At 33.7% G+C, this 23,896-nt stretch overlaps 4 protein-coding genes across 4 annotated transcripts; 2 read left to right on the forward strand and 2 right to left on the reverse strand.

The window, feature by feature from the left end:
- Positions 1–512: 512 nt before the first annotated feature.
- On the reverse strand, positions 513–5,212 carry PES1 (Esterase/lipase/thioesterase family protein). The gene is made up of 14 exons (XM_012980015.2): positions 4,352–5,212; positions 4,211–4,262; positions 4,011–4,066; positions 3,760–3,918; positions 3,569–3,673; positions 3,373–3,479; positions 3,097–3,218; positions 2,799–2,907; positions 2,422–2,552; positions 1,963–2,332; positions 1,743–1,856; positions 1,259–1,350; positions 855–1,167; positions 513–768 (listed from the first exon to the last, which is right to left on the reverse strand). The coding sequence occupies exons 1-13, from the start codon at positions 4,779–4,781 to the stop codon at positions 864–866; spliced, it is 2,151 nt and encodes a 716-aa protein (XP_012835469.2). The 5' UTR covers positions 4,782–5,212; the 3' UTR covers positions 513–768; positions 855–863.
- A 4,553-nt stretch (positions 5,213–9,765) lies between these two features.
- On the forward strand, positions 9,766–12,916 carry RFC2 (replication factor C 2). Its single transcript, XM_012979989.2, has 7 exons — positions 9,766–10,066; positions 10,817–10,923; positions 11,008–11,109; positions 11,298–11,493; positions 12,120–12,248; positions 12,344–12,538; positions 12,629–12,916. Exons 1-7 carry the CDS (start codon positions 9,902–9,904, stop codon positions 12,737–12,739), a joined length of 1,005 nt encoding a protein of 334 aa, XP_012835443.2. The 5' UTR covers positions 9,766–9,901; the 3' UTR covers positions 12,740–12,916.
- Positions 12,917–13,783: 867 nt separating this feature from the next.
- Positions 13,784–16,550, forward strand: LOC105956178 (RHOMBOID-like protein 2). Its single transcript, XM_012980016.2, has 5 exons — positions 13,784–14,327; positions 14,822–14,985; positions 15,229–15,392; positions 15,903–16,153; positions 16,250–16,550. Exons 1-5 carry the CDS (start codon positions 14,014–14,016, stop codon positions 16,359–16,361), a joined length of 1,005 nt encoding a protein of 334 aa, XP_012835470.2. The 5' UTR covers positions 13,784–14,013; the 3' UTR covers positions 16,362–16,550.
- A 574-nt stretch (positions 16,551–17,124) lies between these two features.
- LOC105956151 (uncharacterized) lies at positions 17,125–19,713 on the reverse strand. The gene is made up of 2 exons (XM_012979990.2): positions 19,077–19,713; positions 17,125–18,210 (listed from the first exon to the last, which is right to left on the reverse strand). Exons 1-2 carry the CDS (start codon positions 19,683–19,685, stop codon positions 17,392–17,394), a joined length of 1,428 nt encoding a protein of 475 aa, XP_012835444.2. The 5' UTR covers positions 19,686–19,713; the 3' UTR covers positions 17,125–17,391.
- Positions 19,714–23,896: the final 4,183 nt, after the last annotated feature.

Genomic DNA, 23,896 nt, shown 5'->3' on the forward strand with positions numbered 1-23,896 from the left:
TAAGTAGTAACACTCCTACTCAATGCATTATTTGGTTTTGAATTTTCACTAATAGCAAATACTTTTTTCATTATGATTTTTGACCAAATATACACTATAAATAGGCCTCTACAAACTTACAAATCAATTCATAGCCTTTCTTCTTTTCTTCGTGAATAAAAAAGTCAGTCGAGGCCATTTTGTTTGAGTTTTATCTTGAAAGTATGATTTGCCGTCAATACTCTATAAATAGCGTCTAGAAACTTACAAATTTATTCATAACCTATCTTCTTTTGTCCTTGAATAAATAGGTCGTCGATGCCATTTCGTTTGAGTTTTATCTTGAAAGTATGATCAGCCATCAATACTCAGCACGAGTGCGACAATCGTTTTCTTAGTACAATGTCTTGTATCACTACTCCCAAATACTTAGCCAACCATTTATCAACATTTTTTAAATGTGTTTACAAAAATATTAATTATATATCTTGTGTGATTAAAAGTATTACAAGTATTTCATTAATTTTATCAAGTTGTTTTCATCAAGAAATCAAACTTTCCACAACTTTTTTATAGATGAAGGGTTTTTGGTTCAACAAAATCAAGCACATCTCACCTAAACCCAAGTATTACATATAAGAATATCATTACAACAAATCAATGTATCTATATATATATATAAATAAATATATTCAATAAATCCACCACCCCCCCCCCCCCCCCCCCCCCACCTCCTTTTACACACATTAGGCATGTCCATAAATCCATTGACAATATTGTAATCCCCCCCTGCAAAACCAAATCTCAAATATCACAATTCCACGTCGAAGAATAACAAAGTTCGCTACAAGAAAAACCGACAGCTAGTTAGTTACCTCTGTTGATTATAGTTCAAAAGTCGGAACAATCTGATTCGTCGGATCTTGCAAAGCCCTATACACCGTCCGATCAACAATGCTCCTGTAAGGATCTTCCTCCCTCTTCTTAAGCAAATAAGACATACTCGATTCGACTTCCGATTTTATCTCCAAGTAGAGTTCTTTCGCCTTGTCTTTGTCCTTCAACATCTCCTCTTTTCCCTTTGTATGAATCGGCTTCCCGAAAAGGTAGTACAATCGGCCCGGAATCTTCGGTAGAAGGGCCGGAATGTATAAAGCTTGATTCGCCACCTCACCAGTCGACCCGGCCCTGCATTAACATTCGTCTGATGATTAATAAAATGCAAGTTTTTCTTTTCGTCTTATGATAGCAAATTAACATTTACGACATTAAATATTACCTCACGTTAAACTGTTCGTACTTCTCGTTCTCCTTTCTCAAGTGGTCGCCCCAAATCGGGATTTTCATGAGGTCATCATAGTCCAAAACTAACTGAGATTAAAAAAACCAATTAATATGCATGGATTATATATATATATATATATATTAATATATATATATATATATATATATATATATATATATATATTATCATAAATAAGTAATGTATCGTAGTATTTATAGGTGTATTTTTCGGAAAAAAATCGAATTATTTCGGAAATTAAATCCATTCGGAAATCGGAAATTCCAATCTTTTTTTTTATATAATTTCAATTCCAATCCAAAAAAATCAGAAAAAATCGAAAATTGGAAATTCGGAAGTCAGAATGAAAAAAGTTATTCCAAAATTGGAACTTTTCGGATCAGAACCGGCGGAAATTGGAATTTCCATTCCAACTTGCACGTCTAATATTTTTTTGTAACTGGTAATAAGTAAAATATACCTCAGCTATGTCATCCTCTCCAACAACTCCAAACGGTACGATCGTTGCGCCAAATCTCGCAGCCATCCTTACAAACTCCGGCTGATCTGGCCAAAATAACTGATACTGTTCCCCCTGATAATAATTTTATTTTTTAAATGTTTATTTAACATTCGAGGAAAGAAAAAAGCAGATTTGAAGTTAAAAAATAAAAAAAATATATATAAAAAAAAAGACAAACTTTTCTGTGCAGAGCCTCGCGAGCGCCACCAGGATAAAGCAGCACGTGCGATTTCGTCTTGAACAGCTTGAAGAAATTGGATGCGCTCACCGGCAAAGCACCGTACAATCTCAAATTGTCGAAAAACGAGTACTCGTTATTTACACTCTCGACGTGAGGCGAGAACAAAGTGGGGTGCGCTATGCCGTGCACCATGATTTGCTTCTCGCTTAAGAATTCTTCGACCAACGGCACGAGTTCTAACCCCATAAGCATGTGGTACCCCACCAACAAAACGGGGCCCTCTTCCGGAACCCCGCCTAGGCCCCGCACGATCTTCCCTTCTTCATTAGTCGACAGCATTACGGGGCCCGCATAATCGCGGAACAATCTGTTTCATTTCATTACACTCGGTATGAAAATATATGTATGCATATATATATATGATGAAAATCGAAGATTATATATGTAGATAGTTACTTATTTTGTTGGAGTGTTTGCTTAAACTCGGAGGCACTAGGAGGTATGAAATCCATGACGTAATCGCGTTTCGATGAGCGGCGATAGGTGCAAGTACATTTAATATATGTTAGAAGATTTACACCGTCCTCCTACATTAACAAAAAAATACAGTCCGCAAATTAAAAAAAAATGAAACAGTAAAAAGTAAGCTCGATATTGGAATAATACTAACTAATGAATGATCGTAATCTTTAGAGTAGTAAGGAAATTATGACCGAAATGCGTATGAGTAAACTTTAGTGCAAGGATAATATAGTATGTGAAAGTAAAATATTTATCGGAACAATGTAGTAACATCCATTAAAAAAAAAAAGCGGGATAAATTGCTCACCTACCAATAAAATGGTGTGACCGTTGTCTTTGAAGTATCTGACTTTGCAATTCTGCAACGAGCTCATGAGCCTCCAAGCTTCGTCTCGACTAGGAAGCATGTTATCTTTGCCACTGAGATACAAATGCATCATTATTATCACAATATATTTATTAAAAATTTTAAATTATCGTTAAGGGATGCAATCAGAAGAAAAAAAACTTGTAAAAGAAATATAAACAATATATATATATATATATATATATATATATATATATATATATATAGAGAGAGAGAGAGAGAGAGAGAGAGAGAGAGAGAACCTAGCAAGAATAAGTACTTCGGCTTTAACGGCATGGAGACGAGAGTTAGCATAAGCAGCACCTGTTTTGAGCAGCTTCAATTTCCAAACCAGTGTTTCTTTAGGTATGATGTCAGCCAATCCCTATCCATATACCAGTGAACGAAAAGATAAAAAAAAGTTAGCGCTTGATTTTTCGTGTCTTGATTCCTATTTTTTTTTTTAATTCAAATCATGCTACAAAATTGCAGACAATACAAATTACGGATCAAAATTGAAATTAAGGAGAAATGTGTACCGAAAGACGGGGTAGCAGACCAACGAGATTGCCAGCTAACTGTTCAAAATATTGTGCGGGAGAAAGCAGCGAATCTATATTAACCGCAGCCATCTTCATCGGATCACCTGGTTTTCGGAAAAGGTATATAATATTCATTAATATATTATTTTTTATTTTTTATTTTGTCATTAACTTTATTGAATAATCGGTGTACCCATAACGAGGCCTAGCAGATACGGTATGGTGATATGAAGCTCGGAGGGCAACGTTTCCAATGAAGGCAAGAATGGCTGCAGTTGTGACCTGTCAAACGAAGTTGCTGAAAGAATGAATAATCAGTTACAAAAATTCCCTTGAAAAAAGCCAATTTTATTTACGAATCGGAATAAATTAAATTAAACAGACCTGGATTAGCTAGTATCAAAACAAGGTCGACTTTCGGGTTTCGTGCCGCCACTGCAAGTGCCAAGCATCCGCCGAACGAATCTCCGACCAGATAAATCGGTTTCTTCGGAGATGAAGCGTGCTCTGCCCTCACGGTTTCTTCAACCCACTTTACCAAATCTGTAAATCTCGAAAAAAAAAAAAAAAACCGAACTTCACTAAGTGCACTCGAAACTTGTAATTCGAAAAGGCAGTAACAAAAGTTAAAAGACCTTCAAATGGGGTTCGATCCTGCGTCGGGATATGCATGCACCGAACATCGAAGACCCTAAATACCAAAAAGAAAAGAAACAAACCAAACCGACGAATTACTACGAAAGATAAACGAAACAATTCATTTACGAGATTCAACTGATCACAAAAGCGTACGTATTCCAGATTTCGATCGTCGAAACATATAGAGAGGACTTACTTTCCGAGAGATTTGTGGTGCAGAACAAGGCCCAGTCCAAGACCATCCATTCCTGCATGAAACAGGGTACAAGAAATCAAACTCTTACTCGTGGTTTACATAAAAACGCTTTTTCTAGCAGACAAATCATCAAACACTTACCGGGCAAGAAAAGTAGGATAGGCGAATCCTTCAAATGGGGGCCGCACGAAGTAGGGGTGAACCACCGTACAGGGCCGCCGTCTGGTTTGATTATATCCTTGGCGTAATCGAGATAATCTTTAACGGTTTCCGTCCCATATCCGTCATCCCACAAAGGCTTCAGCTTTCCGTCATGAAACTCCTCCTCCTCCTCCGTCTTCTTCTTCTTCTTCTCCACCTCGCCGTTACCAGTATCAATTGAAGAAACAGAGGATATTATTCCGTTAACAGCGTCGTTAACTCTGACGGAATTCAAAGACAGAGCAGCAGCTGTTGAATCCCTGGTAGCTGAACACCTAATCGAGCTTCTGGTATGAACCTGAACCCTCTTGTCTGAATTAAACGCGAAAAACGGCGGTGATAATCCGAACGCCGTGAAAGTTGAAGCCATGGTTGGTGAGCTTCAAGATTCACACACACACAAATACACACACAGAGAGAGAGAGAGAGAGAGAGAGAGAGGGGTGCCCTTATAATTAAAAAGGGAGGCTTCTTCAGTTACGAGATTCATAAAGATGTACACAGGATATTTATTTAATGTGTGTGTGTGTGTGTGTGGTGTTTGTGTGTGTTCGGTGTCGTTACATAGAGCTCAGAAAAAAGAAGAGAGAAGTGTAGAGAAGTACGCAACAAAACAGAGTGGAATTGAATGAAGGAGTGAGTCACAAAAGAAGTATTGGGGGAGGAACAAACGGAGGAGAAAGGAAAGTGTGGATGCTTTTCTGCAAGAAATGGAGATATCTATCTATGGTGGGTGTGTGTGTGGGGTCGTTTGTTTTCTGTAACGACAAATCAGCCATTCTGAGCTTTCCTTAATTCATTGAGAAAGAAAGAATGTACGGTCACTTTGCTGCACTTAATGCAATTGTTGCCCACAAATTTGTAAATTACTTTTCATTTAGGCCCTTATATGCAATTTAGGTAGAAATTATGTAATTTAGTATTTTATGGGGCCAATTTGCTTTAAAAAAAAAAAAAAAAACCCTAACGCACTAATATCTTTCAAATCAGGACAATCATATTTTTATATTTTTCCTTAAACTCCATCGGACAGCTTATATAGAAAATAGTCGTCTTAGTCTGAAAATAACTTTCCCTTCCAGTCGGCGACTGACTAAATTCAGTCACGACATCATTGAAAAAAATGTTTATTTTCAGTCCAAATTTTCCAACTAAACTGCATATTTTTAGTTTAATTCCAATTAACTCTTCAATTAAGTTTTATTTTTTCAGTCTTAATTTAACTAAGTTGTCCAATTAAGTTGGCACGAGAAACTTATGGCAACATTAAAATATTCAGAGGGATTCTCAATAATACAAAATATTTTTGAGGGACTTATAGCTAGTTTTTACTTATTTTGTATTAAAATATCCCCATACTTTAGGGACGTGTGTGGGAACAATTTGGTGAGTGCCCATAAGTTTATTGTCCAAGTTGACCACCAATTTTCAGTTTGTAATTTATTAATATAAAAATAAATAATATATAAATTTAAAAGTAGGAAATAGTAAAGTTAGTTTTTATATTTAACATATTTACAATAAAAGATTAAGTTTTTAATTTATTATTATAAACATATCCTTGAAATTTATTTGAAGTTTATAAAATGTACCTCATTGAAAAGGTGCTCGTAAAATAAAGATAAATCTCAATCGGATTTCGGCGATTTCAAATTTTAGCGAAGATTTTTATAATTAGACAAAACCCTTATGGTAATTTTTTTTTAATTTTTGTAATGAATCCAAAAACTTGAAGCAATTAGTCATAATAAAAACATGATATGTACTTATGAATTATGATGATAGTTTAACACTTTAACTTGAATTAGGGAGTAGTAATTAAGTAATTAATGTAAAAAAAAATGATTGGATTATTTTATCTTCAATATTTTACAGTCCGAAAAAATACACGTGCGGATTTGCTTAATGAATACATTGGAAAGTGTCAGAATTTATTATTGGGTGACGTGGGTAAATATGTCACCATGTAATATTTAATATATATTTTTATTTTAATATATACTAATATACAGGAAATTATATAATAGTTAAAAAATAAATATTGCAGAAACTTTTATTCGGGATTCATGTCTGCTTACGACAGGGGTAACGGGGAAAATTATTTTCCAGCCCTCAAATTTGCATCAGTTTTACATTTGGTCCCCTATATTCAGAAAAAACACATTTGATCCTCATGTTTCAATAATTTAACATTTTTGGTCATTTTTCGTAACTTTGCCGTTAGTCTGTTAGTTAAGGTAGTGTTGGACAGTTGACAGATGCTTGATTTCGTTAGTAGTAACGGAAAATTGATGGAAGTGACTAAAAATATTGAATTTTTTTTAAATATAAGGAGCCAAAGGTCTTTTTTTTTTAACATGAAGGACCGAACATGAAATTCGTGCAAACTTGAAGGATGAAAACTATATATTTTGCCGGGATAACTGCTAAATCGGCCTACGATCAAACCCAAAGAAGGTAAAAGAAAGCCATGATTTAATACTACCCTCGTCACGGCATAACAATTGTCGTGTAAGGGCATACAATAATGCTCGACAATTGCCTCCGAGACTTAATTAACTATTTTTTACTATTTAAAACAATAATTTGTAGTAAAGTAATAACCGTGATCTACTAATTCAAACAATAATTTGTAGTAAAACAATAATTTGTAGTAAAGTAATAACCGTGATCTACTAATTCAAACGTCTTCAAATTAATGTACTTGTTCTTGTATAAACGAAACAAATCAAATTACACAATTAACTAAATTTAATCCAAAAAAAAAAAACACCCCTCAATTTCGTAAATAAAATCTAAAGTGTGCATTTTCGGGTTTCACAACTCGACATTCCAAGTCGATAATTGTTGCTTCATTTACAATTTTATGAAGAAAAGAAAAAACTTCAAAATATAGAAAAAATTAGGTTTTCAAAAATGTAGTTGTGACAATAGTTTGTTGTCTACATTTATAGCCATTTAATTTTTTTGATAGATCTACTTGAAACCCAGCACGTTGTCGTTTTGGTGGTAGTCAAATCCAAAGTATCATTATCACAGCTATATTATTGTATTGTAATAATTAATAAAAAAGTCCTCGTCATTAAATTAGGTTTTAGCGTGACATCTAATTACTAAACAAATTCCCAATTGAGATAATTACTTAATTAATAGAGTCCCACTTATAAATTTGTTTTCAGGTAGGTAACATGGGACTACATTAATTGGTAATTAATTAATTAGTTATGTAGCACTGTCATAGAATCATGAGTATCTAATTATCTATTAATACATTTTATTGCATTGCACATGTGGTTGCTTAAGTGTCCATACTCCATTGTAAAAAGGTGTTAGAAAAAAAAAATAGAGGGTATATATTTTAATGGATTCATATAAGTTTATATTCTGAAATATTAAATGTCGTTTTAATTTTATTAATATCGCTTTGATTTTGACTCTTTTCTAGCTTGATTTTGACAAAATTCAAACTACGGATAAATTGTATCTCTTTAAATTAACTTTATAATGCAACTTGAAGCAGCTAAATTGAATGCCACGTGACAATATTATGCATAAATAATGAATTTTAAATAGTTGAAAATATTAAATGTGTGGACAACGTTCATTGATTAATTCATATATTTCTCACCAGACACACAATCTTGGTGATTCGAAAATTGGTATAAAAAAAACTCATTACAAATTCAAAAAAATTAGGGTCAAAATGGGCCAAATTCGGAAATTTGAAAATTGAGTTCACCTAAAATATAATATACCTAATGATATTGATATTTTAAGTGTGATACTCCGAAAAAAAAATCAGATTTCTTGAAATTATTTTCGGAAGTTAAAATCGAATTGGAAATTGGAATCTCATATATATATTCCAGTTGCGATCCATATAATTCCGGAAAAATCGAATCTCAGAATTTTGAAATGCAAAATTAAAAAAAAAAAAAAAATATTCCAAAAACGACAATTTTCGGACCGAATCGGCGAAAATCAGAAAGTGCATCACATTTTAAATGCATATACGTGTCCATCATATAGTTGTTGTAATAACAAGTCATCGATCACATGCCGAGTTTCTTGAGATGCTGAAAATATTCGTAAAGTAATACAGAACGTGAGATGCGCTAGTCCACGCGAGCTAGTGATCAACTTGGAGATTGATACATGGTCGTGTAAAGAGGGAGACTATTTCTCCAAGTGCTATGCTTGTTACAATCAACGTGAACTAAGTCGTGGATTAATCGTCGAAACAATTTTCTAGTAAAACAAATTAATTAGATCTCATAAGAGTTTAAATAGTAAATATCATTTACCTTAATTATGATGTGTTTGAAAGATATTTTTTTTAACTGAATTTAAAGAATTTTTGTCGGCTCTGCACTTTTTATGTAATAGTTAGTTGGACCACATGGGTTGGGCCCAAAAATTTATTCATCCCAATTGGATCCCCAATGTAGTATATACATATGTGTAACCACAATTTTTTGCTTACTTTTTTGATTGAATCTGCCGAATTGCCCCATTAAAATTGGCTTAATATCACCTTGCACCCTTAAAATAAATTAGTAGTACTTTATATCCTTAAAATATAATAAATCATTTACATTGCACCTGAAATTGCATATATTAAAAACTTAATGCGAACAAGGTCATATTTTGTTGGTTTTTTTCAAATAGAGAGTATATAATAACAAATTAAATTGTTATTTTTCTTCTACGTGCTACCTAATTTCCAGCTTACAAAGTGCGGAAATAAAAATCACACACAATAAGTGAAAAACTTTATTTTATTTCAAAAAATGAAAATCAAATTTTCTCGATCATGAAATTATTCGTTTGATGGATTTTTTTATCGCAGATAGTGAAAATATTTGGTACAACTGTTTGGAAAAAAAATATAATTTTTAAATAACTTGATAACGAAATAGTTTAAGGATTTTTTTTTTTAATTTGTGATTAAAGATATACTTTTTAAATATGTTGATGAAAGATGTATTTTAATTTTTTCACTTTCTAGTTTCGAAAGGATTGGTGAATATAATTTTTTGGCATGATATGAAATTACATTCGTTAGCTTTAAAAATTCATTCGAGCTGCATTATGCATGATTTATTGTGTTCAGAGGGTGTAAAGTGCTATTCATTTCTTTTGAGGGTGCAAAGTGCAAGCAATTATATTTGAAGGGTGCAAAATGGAATTAAGCCAATTAAAATTACAATATGGTATAATGTATATACATATATGTAACGCAATTCAATTTTCCACCAATTTCAATTTTGGATTTTAGAATAACAAAATCTATTAGGAGTGATATATAATTTGCCAAACTATAGTAATATATTTAAAAAAAAAATCACACATGATTGTCCATGGACAATTATACCCTCAAAGTTTCTATCAAAATGTAATTTAAAAGTAAAGGAGAAAAAGCAAAAAAGAAAAAAAAACTCCCGCCCCTTTCACTATTAGGGCACCTTCGAAGGTACAGAGAAATCGGTCATGGCTTCTTCTTCATCTCCGGCGGTGGCGGTGGCGGGACCGGAGATACCATGGGTGGAGAAGTATAGGCCCTCCAAGGTGGCGGATATTGTGGGGAATGAGGACGCCGTATCTAGGCTCCACGTCATTGCTCGCGACGGCAACATGCCTAATCTTATCCTCGCCGTAATCTTTTTCCCCTTCTTTTTTTAATTTCAGTTTTGCTCAATTTTGCTTTGTTTATTATGTAATTTTAGTTTTTTGATTTGCTAGAAAATTGATATCGGAGAAAGTATGCCGCCAAAATTGAGAGTAGGTTTTGAATTGGGGTTTTTGTTTAGGGGTTGTTAATTGTTCACGCTACTGCATCTCGGAGTCGTAATTTATGCTTTAGCACTTGTACATTCTGATGTTCCTTTTTCTCCTCAAGTGTTGAGTCTTTTGGTTTGGTTGCTTGTAAGGGTTGAGCTAATTAATACCCTTGCATAATTGGGACTTCGATTTGTTTAGATATTGGTGCTTATTTCCCGGTTTTATTTCGATGGATCAAAATTTAGTGTCTACTTTTTAGTGAATTGTTTAAGTTTACCAAGATATTTTCTCGCGAAATGCAATTCATTTGTATTGACAATCAAGTACCTCCCAAGCTGACCATTGTCTGTTGTCTAGTATTCGGTATTCCAGTCAATGTAAATTTCGAGGGGACAATTCTGGAATCTGTATGAAAATTTGATTTGGCCCATAAATTGATGTTCTTTTATTGTGTACGTACATCTTTCTACTGACTTCCCATGCACCTAACGAATAGAGATGTTCCAACAATTAAGACTAAATCCTTTTCTATACATTTCCATGTTTAAGTGATCTAAGAAATTAAACATGTTTTTCTAATATATACTATTTTGCATGGCGTTAATTCTTGGATACTTTTTGCAGGGTCCTCCTGGAACCGGTAAGACTACTAGTATATTGGCCCTAGCTCATGAACTTCTAGGACCAAATTACAGAGAGGCGGTTTTAGAGCTGAATGCGTCAGATGATAGGTTCGTAAATAATGTCATCACTTTGATTTTTGCTAGTTTGCTGTCTCTTTTGTTTATATTAATATGCTACACATTCTTCTCCAGAGGAATTGATGTTGTGAGAAACAAAATAAAGATGTTTGCTCAGAAAAAAGTCACGTTGCCCCCCGGAAGGCACAAAATAGTAATTCTGGATGAGGCTGACAGGTGATCTTAGCTTAAATGTTCTTTATATATATATATATATATATATATATATATATATATATATATATATATATATATATATATATATATTGCATTTTGTATATGTAACAGTATTCTTAATTTTAAATCGTTTCCTTATATCTGTTGCATAAGTGTTTTTTTTTTATGTAACCATGTTTGTAAATTAGCATGACATCTGGAGCTCAACAAGCGTTGAGGAGGACGATGGAGATATACTCAAGTTCGACACGTTTTGGACTGGCTTGCAACACATCTGCAAAGATTATTGAGCCTATACAGAGTAGATGTGCCCTTGTCCGTTTTTCTAGATTATCCGATCAGGAGATTCTTGGACGTCTCATGGTGGTCGTTGCAGCAGAAAAGGTGGGCATGCTATCTGTTTCTGAATAATAAACTTGTTTTTGCAATATTATACTTTCTTGATTATCTGGCTTATTTCGTGACTCATGCATCCCGAGATTAATATTATCTTTAAGATTTTAGCATATTCTTACAGCATTTCTGATATCATGGATATTTAGTTCGAAGGTGGAGAGTTCTTATTGGCCAACCACTTCATCTATAACATGTTATCTTAAATGTTTTCAGAATGAGTGAAAAATACAAATATTTGCATTCTGTTTGTGATCGTTCTAATATCCGCAAATATGACCTCTATTCCGTGCTTCTTATCTTCAACTTAGAAGGAAATACGAAAATAAAGTGCATTAGGCATATAATAGTGGTGCAGCATCTGCTTCAGTTGGTGGCAAATTTAGCCACTTAGCAAGTTCATGTATATGCATATGTCCTCTGGTAGTAATTCTTGCCCGAAATTACATGTATACGCTTGCTTACTGACTCTCCAAATAGTTCGAGCAGGCCGAATTCTCTTGTTGCGAGACTTCATACCATTTCGCGCAGCCCATGTATTTTCATATTGACTGACTAAATTTGGAATTCTGCTTATATCGGTCCAAACCTGATATAGTTTATATCGATCGATGTAGGTACCTTATGTTCCAGAAGGTCTTGAAGCAATTATTTTCACCGCCGATGGTGATATGAGGCAAGCTTTGAATAACCTGCAAGCCACAAACAGTGGATTTGGATTCGTCAGTCAAGAAAACGTTTTCAAGGTTAAAACACTTGCACTCAAACACCTTTTCTCGGTATATACCAACTTTCGAAACTCCAATGCCGTAATACTGTTTGATATTTGTTCGGTGGCCAGGTATGTGACCAGCCCCATCCTTTGCATGTGAAGAACATGGTACGCCAAGTAATCGACGGGAAATTTGACGATGCATGTGCTGGAATGAAGCAGCTTTACGATATGGGCTATTCTCCAACTGATATAATCACTACCCTTTTCCGTATCATCAAGAACTACGACATGGCAGAGTATTTGAAGTTGGAATTCATGAAGGTTTTTCACTTGGCGTCTCTTTCTTTTTAATTCTTTTGAAATCGAGTTAAAAAATATTTAATTTTTATATTTTTTTCGATGAATTTGCAGGAAACTGGATTTGCCCATATGAGGATTTGTGATGGAGTTGGTTCGTATCTTCAGCTGTGTGGTTTGCTGGCGAAATTTGCGATCGTTCGCGAAACAGCCAAAGCTGCTTAATTAACTGAATAATGGAACAGTGAGTGATGTTTTAGTCGTCATATGCATTATGCACCGTAGATATATTTGCCTAGTTTGTTGAGATGTTATGTTTTGAGATCGAATGAATTGTGGATGTTTATTTGTTAACATCATCGTAAATCGTTTTCTTGAAGTGCAAGCTATTTGATGCATAAACTGTTACAGTTCTTTAATTTATGCAACCTTAAAACTTTTGTTTGAGTTGCATTTGCAAGACTACAAGTTGAACGTATGGGCAATATTCGACTCGATTTTGCAAAATTTCCACTCTTCCCTAAAATTATAAAATTATGTTTACTAATCTTTTCTGTTAGTATGGCCTCTGCAGTGGAGGCTCGAGAGTTGGTCGAGTCATAATCGAATGTTGTGGCCGCTTATTAAGGTATTTCTTGTAAGGTATTTCTGCAGTGTAAGGTTTATTGTCTCTTACCTAACTGATTTATATGTAAAAAATAAATAAAAAATCATTCTTAGTTGAATATATATATATATATGTGTGTGTGTGTGTGTGTGTCTCTTAGAATACAAGAACTCGTTCACCTGTAACATCTTTGAGTTAAAGTCACATTATTTAGACAGATGAGAATTGTCCTTGTCATTACCAAAATATGTATCTTTGCATGTATATTTATAAAATAGTTATTTTAAAATTAAATATAATTACAAAAAAAAAAAAAAAAGTTGAACTTGATTGAAATGGTCCAAATGTAATATATATAGAAAGTAAAATCCTAGTTGCAATATTGTAATGAAGTCAACGTTATAGCTCCAAGAACTGTTCAAATAAATTTACAAGTTTATTGAATGTCGCATAATGATTATAATGATAATAGTATAATAAAAGCAATAAGATGCTAATTAATTAACAACTCACAATTATAAAATTATATTTTACGCGTCAAAAATAATATCTTTAATTTTTGTTATTTTATTCGTATAAAGAAATTGTCTTTTGAAGTAAGCATCTCAATCATGCAACTACTAAACAAATCTTTAATTTATTAATTCATGGAATATTAATTTAATTTCTACCGTAATTCAAAAAATAAAAATGAAAATAGAGAGACAAGCAACTCAAAAGAAATCTTCAAATAAAACCCATTCAAATTAACAAAACTAAACTCTCTCTCTCTACTCCAATTCTTGAATTCCTCAGAAGCTACTCCACCCCTTACATAAATAGAAGGAAACTAAGTACACAGACTGTAAACAAAATCATACGCATACATAATACACAAACAAGTTTAAAGAAAATGATGGGTAGCGGCGATGTGGAGAGAGGGAAATCGGCGAAGAACAGAAACAACCAGAGCTACTACGCGGCGACAGGTGGCACGTACGGCGAAGAGTATTCCGACAGCCAGTGGACTTCTTGGCTTGTGCCCATGATTGTTGTCGCGAATGTCGCCATGTTTGTTTTGATCATGTTCGTCAACGACTGTCCCAAGAATATTAATAATAATACGGTTCGCGGTGGTGGTAATGGCGGTTGTGTGGCTAAGTTTCTTAGGAGGTTCTCTTTTCAGCCGGTTAGAGAAAACCCTCTGTTCGGCCCTTCTTCTTCTGCGTAAGGTTTCCCCATTCTTTTATCTGATTTTTCGTTAGTTTGATGATTTTTCAGAACGTCCGCATTCTGTTTGATGATATGTCTGAGTGAGGTTTGTTTGTTTGATTTGTAGATTCTTTATTCTTTTGCTAGTTTATGTGTTTGGATGATCATGGTTTGTGAACAAGCTCCGTTGACTTTTTGCTTTGGCCTTTGGGTTGACCTTGTTTGTAGTTTATTATGTGGGTATTTTTTTTATTAGTGTCTTGCTGTTTTGATTTGATTGAGATACTTGGTTTTTTTTTCTGAGAATTTGCTTCTGAATTTCGTGTTTTCCGAATTTTTTTTTTTCATGCGAAAATTTTGGATTTACGATATTGTAAAGATTTTTGGCTTCCTTGTTCATTCTAATTTGTTGGACTTCGTTCATTTTCTTGATGCCCAAATGAAATTTTATCATATTTCTATTAGAAGAATTAAATAAAATTAACAGGCCTTACGTATGCGTTTTGCAGATTGGAAAAACTAGGAGCACTCCAATGGGACAAAATCGTGCACCAACACCAAGCATGGAGGCTCGTATCTTGTATCTGGCTGCACGCTGGTGTTATTCACTTACTTGCAAACATGATAAGCTTGGTGTTTATCGGAGTTCGTCTCGAGCAACAATTTGGATTCGGTAACAATAATCTCGATCTATAAATATAAGGGATGTTTACATAATAAATTCAGCATTTGTAACACTATAAAACGTATTCAATTCCGAGCCTGCACTGACAGCTATTTTCAAGAATCCCTATAGGCTATATCCGTTTTCAAGAATTTAATCTACAGTGCTTATCGTTCATGTACTTGATGGAAGTTTCGTTTTGTTATCTTAATTCTCACACTTTTGGTTTTTTTTGAATTGTGCTATTTGCAGTACGAGTCGGGGTTATTTACTTATTGTCGGGAATCGGTGGAAGCGTACTATCTGCCCTATTTATTCGGAGTAGTATCTCTGTTGGAGCTTCTGGTGCTCTCTTCGGACTTCTTGGAGCAATGTTAGCCGAGTTACTTACCAACTGGACAATTTATACAAATAAGGTAAATGCTGCCGATTCTTGCACTTCTAATATCAATATATTATTGTTCATTTTATATTTTAGGTGACTTAAATTAGAATTTCAGGAATCTGCCGATTTGGATTCGAAAATTTCCAATTTTGGAACAAGTTTTTTTAATTCCAATTTTAATTTTTTTTTTTTGGAAAGGAATTGGATTTAGTTTTTCACTTCCAAAAAATCATCGGAATTTTTCCGAAAGTAGTAATTCCAATCCGAACCGTCCGTTTTCCACCCCTAGGATGTTTTGTTAGTAAAATAACTTTCCGGGCCGGTCTGCAATTGGGGAAAAGTTATTCCAATCTCGTTGGATTTTCATTAGATTATTTAATCTTGGGACCAAACGAAGCCCTAGTATAAGATTTCTGCAGGATTCTATTTACGTACTAGCTACATAAACATAAGAGTCTCTTGATTTGTTTTCATTTTCGAGAAATTCAAAATACATTTTTCTTTTCAACTCATTATTACTATTTTTCGTGTTCTTGTTTAGGTGGCAGCTCTGTTTACTCTAATTGTGATAATTGCAATTAACTTGGCCGTTGGAATTCTTCCACACGTAGACAACTTCGCACACATTGGAGGTTTTGTAAGTGGGTTTTTACTCGGCTTTGCATTACTAATCCGACCCCAGTATGGTTGGTCGGGAAGTCGAAATCGCCCATCCGATACTCGACTCAAGTCCAAGTACATGGCCCACCAACTCATTTTATGGATTACCGCAACTATTTTGTTTATTGCGGGGTAAGCTTTTATCGTATATCTCTCTTATGAAGTTACTATATATGTTTCGTTAATGTCGAAAACTAAAATTTATTTCGTGTTTTTTACAATTTGTAGATTAACGGTGGGATTGGTGATGCTGTTTAAGGGAGAAAATGGGAATGATAAATGTGGGTGGTGCCACTATATCAGTTGTGTGCCTACATCAAAATGGAGCTGTGATAACTAACAATTGAGTGTGCTTCCATTTGTTCTATTTTTTTTTTTTTATTTTTTTTTTGATTGTTGTTTATATTATATATGTATAGCCATTCATATGTTTTTTCTTGTTTATATCCTGTGTTGATAAAGGCTCTGCAGATCTTGTTTGTATTGAATATATTTCCGATATAATGCCGATAAATTTGTATTGAACATATTTCCAATCTTGTTCGGAATCGACAAAATTTAGAATATTCGTTCCAATTTACACCCCTAGTATAGTATAATGGGGACTCTTTGGTGTTTTTTATCTTCCAATTTAGAATATTTCAGATCATCTTTCCTCGTCATCTTCATCACCAACCCAACCCTCGTCAAAATTACTCGAGGGTTTTCTTTAGGGCTGGAAGAACACGATAGCCATTATTCGAGATATTAATATTAAATGATACATTTCACTAACAACTTATGCTTTTGGTTGAATGAGATTAGTAATATATTTATAAAATTAAAATCTTTAAAGCTGGGTTTAATTTTTTTTTTTCTGGGAAATTGCAATTCAGTCCCATTATTTAATATTTGATTAAAATTTTGAAAATTGCAATTTATCCTCTTTAAGTTTCTGCAATTTTTCAGAAATTCAATTTGATCCCATAATTTTTAAAAATTACATATTTAACGGAGGTGACTTTCTTGTTCGCAAAAACCTCCCGAGGTATTTCAGTCTTTTCACAATAAGTCAACGGGAAAAAAGATAAATGAGTCGAATGTACCGTCTAAAAATAAGTATATGGGGGTATTTAATAGTTATTTATTTATTTATTTATCACGAGGGAGAAGCACATTTGCAACTTTCACAAAGGATAGTAAATACAATTAACTCCAAACAATAAAACAAAAAAAAAAAAAAAAAAAAAAAAAAAAAGATGTACTTTAGCAACACCAACACATTGAAACAACTACACAAATCAAAACATAAGAGAAAGAAAGATAAAACAAACCAAAAAAATAAAATAAAATACAACAACAACAACAACAACAACAACAGCAGCAGAACATTATTCCTCAAGAAGTGTCGAACTTGTTGCTGCAGCACTCCTCCCCCGAAACGTCTTCCTCGTCTTTTTAACCATCCTCACTATCAAACGAACTGTATGGCCAACGAGGACGAGAGCCATCAAGCCGATCCACACCAGTATAACAGATCCTATCACACTATCTAAAGTTGTGTTTGTATCGGGCGTCAACACGGTTATAGAGACAAGATAAGTGAGTGCAATAGCCGTGATCGCGATCCACGTGATCACCATCGGAATCCACATAAAGAATCTGCGCCTTATCGGCAATCCACTCATCAGGAGCAATATAATGCTCAGAGACGCAATGAAGCTTATCGTGTTGATCATATAGAATCTCGGGTACCCCTCCGGGTACTTACTTGCGTATACAGAAAACCCCGCCCAAAAATCCGCGGGGTTTTTTTGAGGGTCGACTGGTGGTTTATCGTCTTGCCAGACGCCGCCTGGGGGGTTGACTCCAACTTGAAAAGCCATTGTTGCTATTAGTGAAGCCACGATCATTAATGAGTCTTTCTTCCTCTCCAGCCATTCGGATTGCTGCTTGAGCATCCCGTTCCAGGTGTTGTCTTTCTTCCGCATTTTTGTCGAGGATGAATAAAGAGTACTGTAGTTCATATGTCGTAGTGGCGGCGCATTTCTCTCCAGGTTTCCGATCCCTCCGCCTTTTTTAAGCGACTCTTCGATTTCCGTGTCTCGGACATCCCGGCGGCTTTGAATCAAAACGTCCACCGCTGTCTCCCCGTCGAGGTTCAGCGCATTCACTTCAAATGCAGGCACACTCAACAAGAAGTTGATCGTCTGTTTTAAAGTAAGATCGTTTTCAACAACTTTAAATTAATAACTCGGTTAATGGAGATATACTATAAACCTCTATAAATTAATATCAAAATCAACCAAATTCTATTAATTTATCGAAATATTAATTTAACGATATATCTTTTAACACATGTGTCTTCAAGTTGAGACGTGGAAACATATTATTTAAACGAGTTTATTAATTTATCGAGGTTATATATATATATATATATATATATATATATATATATATATATATATATATATATATATATATATATATATATATATATATATATTAGAACCTCGATAAATTAATAACCTTACTTAAATAATAAAATTTTCCGGTCCCGACTCGGGGGCAACGTCCTAAATTAATAAATTGTTAAATTTATAAGATAATACACATTCGAAAATTTTAAGAAACCACATATAATATATATAAATTAATAATGCATAAAAATAATTTTTAAATTACATGGTACAGTACATATTTTATAGATCTATGAAGGCTTAACACAATATAATTTAATTGTCGTTTGTTTCTTATTGAAGTTCACATTACCATCAATCCCGCCCCTCACTTTTCTTAACATAGGTATAACTTTCGGTATAGTTTTCTCAAAACTCAAAATAAATCGTCCGTGAAACGGGCTCTATAGTGCATTGAACGAATTGTACAATGAATAATATACACATAAAAAAATTAAAATAAATGTATTTATTGAAAATAATAATAAAAGTAATTTCATAAATTAATAAGTTATTAATTAATTTATCGATAAGTTAATGTTCCGCTAAATTAATGAAATTTCGATGGTCCCAAGTGTATTAATTTATAGAGGTTTAACTGTATATATTACATGTACCTCGACTTGCTTATCCGCGACGGCTAAATGAAGGAGAGTGTTTCCGTCACTGTCTTTCGAGTTGATGAACAGAGGATGGGCTAAAGCAGTCGTCACCAGGAGCTTCAGTGGCTCTAGCCGGTAGTGTTTGACACACAAATGAAGGATGTTTTCTTCTCGACGGCCGTACTCCGTCGCCACTTGTGCTGCTTCGGGCTTCGCCCGAAGCAGCGTCTTCATGACTTCGATATGGCCTTTGAGTGCCGCTAGATGAACAGGGGTTAGCCCGTTTCTGTCGCGGGCGAGGCACGATCTATGATCACCGACCGATAGTATGGCCTTGACCACATCCAGGTGGCCTCCAGCCGAAGCTAAATGAAGAGGCGACGATCGGTGGGAGTTCGACTCGTTTATGAGATGAGGTCTCGCGCGTACGATTTCCTTCACGAAATCGACGTGGCCCAACATGGCTGCCACATGAAGAGGAGTGTCCGAGAAGCAGTTAACTGAAAATCGATCAAGAATCAGTGGATCTTCGTTGAGCAACTTTTGCAATGAACCGACACTCCCTTCCATTGCAGCTTCGAACAGCTTAGTCGCTTCGATCTCAACTAAGCTGCCGCCGGACATGTTTGTATTATTGGAATATATAATTGACTGTTGTATCCGAAAGGTGAGATATATATATATATAGGGTATATTACAACTACCGATGATGTATGGTCAAATTACGAAAAAAATCTCTCATGTTTCGATAATTACATCTGATCCTCAACTATATATGAATCTTCTTACACCTCCACCCTTGTGGTGTCAAATTCAACATAATCATCTAGATCCCATGGCATGTTCTCTAATTCGTACTCGTTTTGTGCCAAAATACAGTTTCTGATGCACCACAATCTGATATATACAAACCAAAAAACACATTTTATGATCATTTTGCTTCAAAATGTGGAGCTCGAATGGGATAAAATGGGTACAAAATCGAGAATATTCCATATAATCTAGAGGATTCCACTAAATTTGAAACCGCAAAGGCGGACGTATAAGAAGATTTATAAGTTTTCGTAATTTAACCATACCTTAGGGGATGTTCGTAATTTACCCATATATATATATATATATCAATCAATGAGTTGCATGCGGCCAAAGATCGATGACTCGGTGCAAGACCAATACAAGTCACAAAAGCAGTGGGTTGAGGGTCGTCTTGAATGAGTTGCTATATGTCACTGTTTAATTAATTAATTGCTTGACTTGGAATTGTGGTGATAATTTAGGTCGTCTTATACGGATAATTGCATGGGATACGTTTTGAATGGACGTGCTAAATTATCGTCTCAAACGTATATTATATGGATCATTGCATGGGATATATTTTGAATCGACGTGCTAAATTAATTCATCCAATGAATTATATCGTCTCTTGAATAAATTCAGTAAAATAGACTAGACAATATATATATATATATATATATATATATATATATATATATATATATATATATATATATATATATATATATATATATATATATATATATATATATATACCACCCCTCAACTCCTCAAATTTAGTGGAATCTTCGAGATTATATGGAATATTATCACTTTTGTACCCGTTTTATCCCATTCGAACTCTACATTTTGAAGCAAGATGATCATAATATGTGTTTTTTGGCTTGTATATATCAGATTGTGGTGCATCAGAAACTATATTTTTACACAAAACGAGTACAAACTAGAGCACATTATACGAAATCTAGATGATTATGTTGAATTTGACACCATAAGTGTGGAGATCTAAGGAAGATTCATAGTTGAGGGGGTAGATGTAATTATCCAAACAAGAGGGGTTTGTTTGTAAATTGACCATACCTCAGGGGGTGTTTGTAAATTGCAGTGTTTGTTCGTCGGACTGTTATGCTTCGGATGGGGATTTTAACGTGCTATTCAAAACTCAAAATACCTTAATAAACTTAATAAACTTGGGAAAACGATCGTTTTGCTGAAAAAATAGAAAATGAGTTAAAACCTAATTATAAACTAATATGTATATTTCCGAAATTGAATTTAAATAGATTCATAGATTTTGAAATACTTTAAATACAGAAGGAGTATAAGTTTATTTAACTTAAATCAATGATATTTTAAACCCACATAGATTAAGAAATTAAAATTTGACATATCTATGTGGCATCCTACACATATCCTACGTGGAATTAATTATTCCATGTACTTTCTATGCATACCCAATCCTCATTAATTATAAATATTTATTATTTGGTAACATATTTAATGCATATTTCTATAATATTAATAAAAATTAAAACATTTCCTTATAAAATTTGTCATAATTTGAAAACTAGTATTATGATAATATAATTAGTTATTTAGTATAATTTGCTATATTAATAATATTCTAATCTTTTAAATTTACAAAATATACGTGCTTTTAAAAATGCGTGATTTGCGCTGGGACTGTTAGACGACGATAAGGAGTACATAACTGGCACAAGTGAGGCAAATGAGTGGGCCGATGGTGACTATGTGAAACGATTACTTGTTGTGCTTTTGATTGCGGATAATATGAGCTGACCGGAATATGTATGGGAGTGTAGCTGGAAGGAATTCGCGGAGGACAGCGTACAGACTACAACAACGTTGCACCAATTTAGGTATGACACTATGGCTTACATTATTCCACAATATACTACAAATGTTTGAATTAAAAGTATATACTTTTAAATCGCCACTTTTTGTTATTTTTTTTATATTATACTATAATGAAAGTCCACATGTTCTATTTTATCGTAAACTAGAGCAGCTTTTGCAATGAACTGACACCCCCTTCCATTGCAGCTTCGAACAGCTTAGTAGCTTCGATCTCAACTAAGCTGCCGCCGGACATGTTTGTATTATCGGAATATATAACTGACTGCTGTATCCGAAAGCTGAGATATATATAGATAGGGGAAATTATAACCACCGCTGGGATATGGTCAAATTACGAAAAAACCCCTCATGTTTGGACAATTACATTCAATCTGCTCAACTATGAATCTTTTTACACCTCCACCTTTATGGTGTCAAATTCAACATAATCATCTAGATTCCGTGGCATGTTCTCTAGTTCGTACTCATTTTGTGCAAAAATACTGTTTTTAATGCACCACAATCTGATATATATACAAGCTAAAAAACACATTTTATGATCATTTTACTTCAAAACATGGAGTGCGAATGGGATAAAACGGGTACCAAAATCGAGAATATTCCATATAATCTCAAAGATTCCACTAAATTTGAAACTGCAAGGGTGGACGTGTAAGAAGATTTATAGTCGAGGGGTGGTTATAATTACCCAAACAGGAGGGGGTTTTTCGTAATTCAACCATACCTCAGGGGGATAGTTGTAATTTACCCATATATATATATATATATATATATATATATATATATATATATATATATATATATATATATATATATATATGTTGGCTGAGTCTGTCAATGAGTTGCATGCGGGCCAAAGATGACTCGGTGCAAGACCAATACAAGTCACAAAAGCAGTGGTTGCGGGTCTTGAATGGCTTGTTACAATATGTCACTGTTTAATTAATTAATTAATTAATTAATTAATTAATTGCTTGACTTGGAATTGTGGTGAAAATTTAGGTCGTCTCAAACGTATATTATACGGATCATTGCATGGGATATATTTTTGAATGGACGTGCAGAATTAATTGATCCAATCAATTATATACAGGGGCGGAACCAGGATTAAAATGTAGGGGCTAACTAAAATTTTGGGATTCGAGGCAGCGCCTCGAAAAAAAATTTAGGTGCACAAAACATTGCAAAGAATAAGTTTATATAACTAATTTTTAATTAAAATATCATATATATTATATATATATATTATATTTTAATCATCACAAAAAAATTTAAATTAATTCAAATTATTCTAATAATATACTGCACTTAATATTTCGGAGATTCATGGCACGGTCTCATTTCTTTTTTAAGGCGTTAGATAAAAAAAATTCAAAAATAAGTAATATTCATAAATTTTATTTAAAATAATACAAGTTTTAACCATCTTATTTTATATTTTATATTAAATATGATATATTTATCTATAATTTATATAAGATCTTGGAGAAAAAACAAAAAAATTAATGGATCCAGATAAATATTTACAAAAACTTTGGGGAGCCAAAAGTAATATTCAAAAAATTTAGTACCAAATATCTATTTTTTTTCTTGGGGGGTCAACGCCCCCATGCCCTATAAAGTTCCGCCAGTGATTATATATATCTTCGATTTATTCAGGTTGAGATGCCAATATGTGGATATTGATAAAACACTGCAATTGAATCCTACAATTAATTGCACATATGTACAGGGAAAAAAAGGGGGACAATTTTAAAGAAAAAATAGAAAATGAGTTGAAACCTAATTTTAATAGAATTCACAAATTCCAGGAACAACTCAGTTGAGGGAATCCTCATATAATGTTTCAACGAATTGATATGATTTTTCTAAAATTTTCTCAAAATAGCAAAATTTCATTTTTAAGTGACGAAACGACGTCGGATCACCGAAACCTGACGTGATTCGTGAGCATAGCTCAAGAGTTTTGTTCGTCGGACTGTTATGCTTCGGATGGGGATTTTAACGTGCTATTCAAACTCAAAATACCTTAATAAACTTGGAAAAACGATCGATTTGCTGAAAAAAATAGAAAATGTGTTAAAACCTAATTATAAACTAGGGGAAATGAGTAATAACCCCCTAGTTTTGAAAATATATAGGGATAGATCCTATGTATTTTT

This window comes from Erythranthe guttata, chromosome 1, assembly GCF_056151865.1.
Source record: "Erythranthe guttata isolate IM_541 chromosome 1, IM_541, whole genome shotgun sequence".
NCBI classification, from domain to species: Eukaryota; Viridiplantae; Streptophyta; class Magnoliopsida; order Lamiales; family Phrymaceae; genus Erythranthe; species Erythranthe guttata.

Bases quoted from the DNA above. Each gene is read 5' to 3' on its own strand.
- PES1 (XM_012980015.2), bottom strand. From the start codon at position 4,781: ATGGCTTCAACTTTCACGGCGTTCGGATTATCACCGCCGTTTTTCGCG. The intron at 4,067-4,210 runs GTAAGTCCTCTC...TTTGGTATTTAG, and splicing joins CACCACAAATCTCTCGGAAA to GGTCTTCGATGTTCGGTGCA. The intron at 1,857-1,962 runs GTTTGTCTTTTT...AATTATTATCAG, and splicing joins GCGAGGCTCTGCACAGAAAA to GGGGAACAGTATCAGTTATT.
- RFC2 (XM_012979989.2), top strand. From the start codon at position 9,902: ATGGCTTCTTCTTCATCTCCGGCGGTGGCGGTGGCGGGACCGGAGATA. The intron at 10,924-11,007 runs GTTCGTAAATAA...ATTCTTCTCCAG, and splicing joins CTGAATGCGTCAGATGATAG to AGGAATTGATGTTGTGAGAA. The intron at 11,110-11,297 runs GTGATCTTAGCT...TTTGTAAATTAG, and splicing joins ATTCTGGATGAGGCTGACAG to CATGACATCTGGAGCTCAAC.
- LOC105956178 (XM_012980016.2), top strand. From the start codon at position 14,014: ATGATGGGTAGCGGCGATGTGGAGAGAGGGAAATCGGCGAAGAACAGA. The intron at 14,986-15,228 runs GTAACAATAATC...TGCTATTTGCAG, and splicing joins CGAGCAACAATTTGGATTCG to TACGAGTCGGGGTTATTTAC. The intron at 15,393-15,902 runs GTAAATGCTGCC...GTTCTTGTTTAG, and splicing joins GGACAATTTATACAAATAAG to GTGGCAGCTCTGTTTACTCT.
- LOC105956151 (XM_012979990.2), bottom strand. From the start codon at position 19,685: ATGTCCGGCGGCAGCTTAGTTGAGATCGAAGCGACTAAGCTGTTCGAA. The intron at 18,211-19,076 runs GTACATGTAATA...ACTTTAAAACAG, and splicing joins TCGCGGATAAGCAAGTCGAG to ACGATCAACTTCTTGTTGAG.